We start from the raw sequence: 7,033 nt of genomic DNA, 5'->3' as shown, positions 1-7,033 counted from the left end.
GCGAAGCACTGCCGCACACAAGAGGTCCATTGTTCGTTCACACACACCCATAGGGCTATGGGCCCGAGAGGGTCGGGAGAAGGAGGGGGGGGAGGTACCGTCAACTTGGCGCCACTCCATAATTGGACTCGCACTGTAGGACTCACCGAGGGTTGCATACTATAATGTAATTAAGCACAGAATCACTAAGGGTTACATACTATAACATGAGTAAGCATAATGAACAGCTATGTCACATCACAATGCGAGTACGTGACATATACCCCCCGTAACCGGGAAAAAATGTTCAAACCTGCAAAGCGAGGGTTGAACATTTTGCATCTGGGCGCGACAGGGCATCAGCAATCACGTTATCCTTCCCTGAAATGTGTCTCAAGCTTATATCATGGCCTTGGAGAGCCAGGGCCCATCGGGCCAGCCTATCGCTTTTGGTCTTTCCATCTACAATATATTTCAAAGGGTTATGATCACTAAGGACTACTACCTTACCATCTAAAAACACTTGAAACTTCTTTAATGCTAACACGAGGCTGAGGGCCTCCTTCTTAATCGTGGAGTACCTGGTCTGATAGTCCTTGAGGACTTGAGACATAAATGATACGGGACGCATGGAGCCATCCCTTTCCTGGGCTAGCATGGCGCCAACAGCCACTTGGCTCGCATCGCATAGGATGTAAAATGTCTTACCATGATCAGGAGCTACCAAGACAGGGTGACTTGAGAGAAGCCTTTTGCAGCCATCGATAGCGGCGTCTGCGCCCTCATCCCACCTGAAAGGCTTGCAAGAGAGCATGCGGGTCAAGGGGGCAGCTACATCAGCGAGATTTGGGCAATACCGCCGATAATAATTGACAACGCCCATGAACCGGCGGATCCCCTTCTTTGTCCTCGGTACCCGGAATTCTGCGATGTCCTTCACCTTGGCTTCCAGCGGAGAGATACACCCCTGGCCAACTTGATGGCCCAGGTATTGTATTGTGCTCCTCCCAAAAGAGCTCTTCTTCAGATTCACAGTGAGCCTAGCTTGGGCCAGCCTCCCGAGCAACTCCCTCAGACTATGGAGGTGATCTTCCCAACTGTCGGAGAAAACTACTATGTCATCCGAGTACGCCCTGACACCGGGCAACCCCTCGACTATCCAGTTAACCAAGCGCTGGAAGGATGCCCCACTATTCCTCATCCCGAAGGGGGTTACCCTATACTGAAAGTGCCCATGAGGAGTCACAAAGGCGGATACCTCCGAAGCCCTATCGGTGAAGGTAATAGTATCTCTGAAAGGATGCACGGAACCATGAAGACTTTGCTAAATGTCATGTGCCAGGGTCATCCATACCAATGGCCAAAATATTTAGGAGAGACTCAGAGGACTTTTAATTGTGCTATACATGCCACAACAGGTGAACAACCTCATTATGTATTTTTTAGTAGGAGGCCTTTTAGACAGATACTTAGTGAATTACCCTCAATAGATTATGAAGTGATGGACTCTGATATTGCTCGAGCTCACGACATCATCCAAAAGACCCATGCAAAAATGTCAAAAACCTTTATCCATTATGCAAATAGAAAAAGACGGAGCAGGCGTGTTGAACTAAACTCCTTAGTTTGGGTGAAAAATGAAACCCAGTTACCCGGAACAAGTCGACTATCCAGTTAACCAAGCGCTGGAAGGATGCCCCACTATTCCTCATCCCAAAGGGGGTTACCCTATACTGAAAGTGCCCATGAGGAGTCACAAAGGCGGATACCTCCGAAGCCCTATCGGTGAGGGGAATCTGGTGATACCCCTTCATCAGGTCTAGTTTGGACAAGTATTTTGCTGCTGCAACTTCCTCAATGAGATCATCAATCAGCGGGAGAGGGTAGGGGTCAGCTTTGGTTACAGCGTTCAAAGACCTATAGTCAACACATAACCTCCACTCACCTCCAGGCTTCGGTACTAACACAGCGGGGGAAGCCCACGGACTCGTGCTCGGTTCTACCAGTCCCTGCTCCATCAGTTGCTCAACCTCCTTCTCCATAATCCGCTTCTTCTGGGGCGATAGTCTGTACGGAGTGTGCCTCACAGGCTTCGCTCCATCTTCGAGGACGACGTCGTGGTGGATTGCCTGGGTAACGGTGGGGGATGAGGAGAACACGTGGGCATGCTCACTTATTATCGCCTTGACCTCTTCCCGCATCTCTCCCTCAAGTGAGGAGAGGGATTCTTCCTCCGCCTCACTGTTATACACTCTGTTTGAATCATAAAATAGATTTAGATCATCGATGTCTGAATCTAGGCTCCCATCATCTCGCCCTGCCTCGATCACCCCAATTGCACTCTCCTCTACCACTCCCCTAAATTCCTTAAGGAGGTTGATATGTACTTGTTGGACCCCAGATTTCCTCGTGGGATTTATCATAACATAATTGTTACCCCCCTTTCGCTCAATCACCTTGAACGGTCCCTCGTACTTTGGTTGCAATGATGATCTTGGAGGGGATAATACAAGTACATAATCTCCTACCTTAAATTCCCTCTTTACAGACTTCCTATCATAGTATTCCTTATAGATTCCCCGGGCATCTTCGAGGTTTCTTTTAGCCATCTGTCTGATCTTCTTCAACTTCTCAAAATTTGCACCCACCAACCTAGTGTACTTGGCATCGCCATCCGATACCTTAGACACAAATTGTTCATACAAAGCAGTGAGGGGCATCCTCGGAGCCCGACCAAACATCAAGTAAAATGGGGAAAATCCTAACCCCTCATGCATAGTTATCCTGGAAGCATACAACAGAAGGTCTAAGCCTTCATCCCAGTCCCTATCGAATTCCAAAATGAAAGCTCGGATCATACGTTTCAAGGTTCCATGGAACCTCTCAAGGCACCCCTGACTCTGAGGATGGTACGCTGAAGCGATTATATGCTTTATGCTGAGACTCTCTAATGCCCCCTTGAAAACTCCACTCAGAAAATTTGTACCTCTGTCACTTTGGACCTCCCGAGGCATGCCCATCTTACTGAAATATGACATCAGGGCCCTCGTTATTGTTTTGGCCCTGATGTTTGACAAGGGAATCGCTTCAGCGTATCGAGTAGCCTTGCACAATACCGTGAGTATATACTGTTTCCCCGACTTGGTCTTAGGAAGTGGACCAACACAGTCGACCACCACCCTTGAGAAAGGTTCCTCCACGACTGGCACTTGGCACATAGGGACCCGTTTAGGAGAGTCATTGGGCCTCCCTGTCACTTGGCATATGGAGCACTGGTTGACCAACCCTCTGACATCTTCGGACATCCGGGGCCAGAAGAAGTCTGCTAGTATGGCTTGTTTGGTTTTTGAGATCCCAAGATGGGCGCACGTGAGTTCATGCGCGATTTTGATTATCCTTTCTATATCCGGCACCAAGCCAGGCCTAATGATGGTGCGGGCTGCCCCTGTATCCCGCAAAGCCTTTACAGCGATTCCTTTACTATTCCCGTCTACTGCTATCTTAGCATCCTTCACGTATAGTGACCACTCGGGATTTATTTCTCTTCTATCACCATCTTGCCCCGGCCCTATGTCATGTATATTCTCACTGTCCTTACCTATGGGGGGGCTCTCCATCCCTTGATCCAACCCTCGTTCTTGGACACACATTACCCCCTGTTTATGTTGTTTATCTCCCATCTCTTGTCTTCATTTGTTCATTCATCCTAGCAAAACACTCTTGTAACCTATGCCCGTACCTCCCACACCTGGGGCATCTTTGAGCCTTTCTCCAATTATCCCCTGCCGGAGACCTAGCATATCTTTGATTTGGAGCCGCAGCCGCGCCTCTGTATTGGGGTGTCGAGTTTCTCCTCTGACCATGACTCTCGTTTACCCGTAACGTGAAGTTCTCAGCAAGTTTAGCCGCTTCCATTAGGGTATCACACTGATGCGTGGTGACGTGCAGTCTGGCTTCATCGCTCAACATGCTTATGAACTGTTCCTTGAGGAATATCTCGAGTACATCCTCAACACTGACCGCCTTCTCGGCGCGCATCCATTTTGCAAGATCCCCTTTTAGTTTCCTAGCCATGGCAATGTGGCCCTTACTAAGATCCTTTTCGTCTTCCCTGAACTTCTTCCTGAAATATTCAGGGGTAACCTCATACACCTTGTGTATTTCATCCTTGATCTGTTTATAATTATAAACTCCCTCACCGTCAAACATGTTATACACTGCTAGGGCCCTAGGGGGGAGACTTGCTCTTATCGTGATTGGCCATATCTCTCTTCTCCATCCTAATTGCTTGGCCAGGCCTTCGAATGATGAGAAAAAAAGGTCGGGATCTTCCTCGTTGAACTTAGCTATGATGTGAGAGGCCTTAAAGATATCGTCAATTTCGCTTCCTCCACTACAGCCCCCCGCTGGTTGGTGTGTATGGTATCCGGTTCCCCACCTGCTTGTGTCTCCTAGGGTCTCCGATCCTCTCCTAGGGTAGTGTTCATCACCTATCCTGAATCTACCTATGCCGTCTACCATATCATAGTAATTCCCCCTCTCCTGCGGGAAGCGCTCATAACTCATCCTCTCCGCTTTCCTGCTATACCTTCTTCCAACTCCTGGCGGAGTCCCAGCTTCCTCTCTATAGTATTGTCTGCCTATTTCTTGCGGTGTGTCTGGCCTATACCTGTATGTGTACTCCCTCCCCATACTGGTCGGTCTATCCCCTAGTCTTGTCTCACTCCTTCTATCATCAGTATCATAAATTCTGAATTGGGGAATCTCCCCATAGTAATGTATCTCCGTTTCTTGCATCCTACGTACATTACCCTCGACTTCCCCTTCACTAAAACTACTCCTAGCGTTATAGTAGTATCGGATGCTGTCCGCTTCGTCCTCCCCTGAATCGAGATACCTTTCGTTCTTATTTCGTTCACGCTCTACGTCAGCATGGGGATTTTCTTTCCAACCTTCTACATCACTTTCCCTTACCTGCGGGAATCCCTCGAAACTTGGACTGCTCCTAGAGCTTACGGGGGTGTTTGGGTGAGACATTGTGGAGGAATAACAGCAACCTACAAAGCTTTGAGTTTCGCGTTGCAAAATGTAAACAATGAGGCCAGTCTGCTCGTTCGCACGATCGATCACGGATTTAGTCGCTTGGTGGCGGAGTTCTTTCTCCTTTTTTTCTCTATAGAGACAATATCTCAGTGTTCCTGCACACACTTATTTCTCTATCTGGTGGTGGAATGTATCCCGGACATGAGGCCCCCATTTATGTCATAGGCTGAGGTTTCACTTGAGTTGATATATTAAACTCACTGTAATCGAACAGTGTTTATATAGTTCCTGCAATATGAGACCTCAGATTATGATCACCTCTTTAAGGATACATCCACTGCACCAGGATAAAAAAAGAAGATGTGAAAGTTCACGTAAGAATATTTACTATTATGAATTATGAATAGGCTTCTTACTTACAAAGTAATGGACAGAGGAGCGGCTGCGGGGAATCTGGCGTGGGTGCCTGCACCCCCGACTTTATACCTCAGCTGCACAACACCGGTGCCACAGCCCAAGTGCCAACTTAACCATTATACATTGCCCTATCTCTATCTGCACAACTCCACACACCACTTTTATCCTTTATTCATGCATGGAGAGGGCTCACAGTAAATTCCCTAACATCTTAACCTATGAAACAATGAGGTAGCGAGAAAGGGGGAAAGCACTGCTTCGCCTTCTTCTTCTTGATTAATGTTACCCCCTTAACCTCGGCTGGTGGACGGCGTCCCTTCTGTAGTCCTCCGCCGCTTGTCCGCGAGGAGTTTCGCGCGCATTCTAGGTCAACGGTCTCGGAGTACAAGGAACCATTGTACTAACGGCCCCCGCCTCGATACAGGTCCAACGCCTTTCGCGGGCATTCATCACCGCGAAGCACTGCCGCACACAAGAGGTCCATTGTTCGTTCACACACACCCATAGGGCTATGGGCCCGAGAGGGTCGGGAGAAGGAGGGGGGGGAGGTACCGTCAACTTGGCGCCACTCCATAATTGGACTCGCACTGTAGGACTCACCGAGGGTTGCATACTATAATGTAATTAAGCACAGAATCACTAAGGGTTACATACTATAACATGAGTAAGCATAATGAACAGCTATGTCACATCACAATGTGAGTACGTGACATCTTCTATTAAACGGGAAGGAGGCACAATATTTCTAGCACCTCTTGTACGAATCCCTTCACTCACTATGTCAGGCACTGTTTCTGTGTGCACCGAAGCCCTATCGGTGAAGGTAATAGTATCTCTGAAAGGATGCACGGAACCATGAAGACTTTGCTAAATGTCATGTGCCAGGGTCATCCATACCAATGGCCAAAATATTTAGGAGAGACTCAGAGGACTCTTAATTGTGCTATACATGCCACAATGGGTGAACAACCTCATTATGTATTTTTTAGTAGGAGGCCTTTTAGACAGATACTTAGTGAATTACCCTCAATAGATTATGAAGTGATGGACTCTGATATTGCTCGAGCTCACGACATCATCCAAAAGACCCATGCAAAAAATGTCAAAAACCTTTATCCATTATGCAAATAGAAAAAGACGGAGCAGGCGTGTTAAACTAAACTCCTTAGTTTGGGTGAAAAATGAAACCCAGTTACCCGGAACAAGTCGCAAATTAAATGTGAAATGGCTCGGGCCTTACAAAGTTATTGAAAGTGTTCGTGATGGGTCAACCTATGTAATACAAAATTTGTTTGATGAAACTTTCCTCGAACGTGCTGCTGATAAACTTAAGCCGTTCCATGGTGATGAACAGTACTTACTTAACCTACAGGAGCACGCAGAAACAGTGCCTGATATAGTGAGTGAAGGGATTCGCACAAGAGGTGCTAGAAATATTGTGCCTCCTTCCCGTTTAATAGAAGAGATCTAGACTCTGGTGATGAATACTACTGAATTGAAGGACCATCCCTCAGCAGGATGGTGAATCAATCTGTCCCTAGTTGTAAGGACTTACTATTTTTATACTTTTGTACTTGCTTGTAACTTTTGTGTA

The 7,033-nt window shown here is 47.3% G+C and overlaps 1 protein-coding gene across 1 annotated transcript; it reads right to left on the bottom strand.

Moving 5' to 3' along the window:
- Positions 1-286: 286 nt before the first annotated feature.
- LOC143036400 (uncharacterized) lies at positions 287-3,596 on the bottom strand. The gene is made up of 2 exons (XM_076203730.1): positions 1,714-3,596; positions 287-1,271 (listed from the first exon to the last, which is right to left on the bottom strand). The coding sequence occupies exons 1-2, from the start codon at positions 3,594-3,596 to the stop codon at positions 287-289; spliced, it is 2,868 nt and encodes a 955-aa protein (XP_076059845.1).
- Between the last annotated feature and the right edge of the window lie 3,437 nt (positions 3,597-7,033).

The sequence above is a fragment of the Oratosquilla oratoria genome, chromosome 2 (assembly GCF_046742065.1).
Source record: "Oratosquilla oratoria isolate Oo_2021 chromosome 2, ASM4674206v1, whole genome shotgun sequence".
Classification (NCBI taxonomy): Eukaryota; Metazoa; Arthropoda; class Malacostraca; order Stomatopoda; family Squillidae; genus Oratosquilla; species Oratosquilla oratoria.
The sequence above is the reverse complement of the archived record's forward strand: the minus strand, read 5'-3'. Positions and strand labels throughout refer to the sequence as shown.

Bases quoted from the DNA above. Each gene is read 5' to 3' on its own strand.
- LOC143036400 (XM_076203730.1), bottom strand. From the start codon at position 3,596: ATGGAGAGCCCCCCCATAGGTAAGGACAGTGAGAATATACATGACATA. The intron at 1,272-1,713 runs GTATAGGGTAAC...GCATCCTTTCAG, and splicing joins ACTCCTCATGGGCACTTTCA to AGATACTATTACCTTCACCG.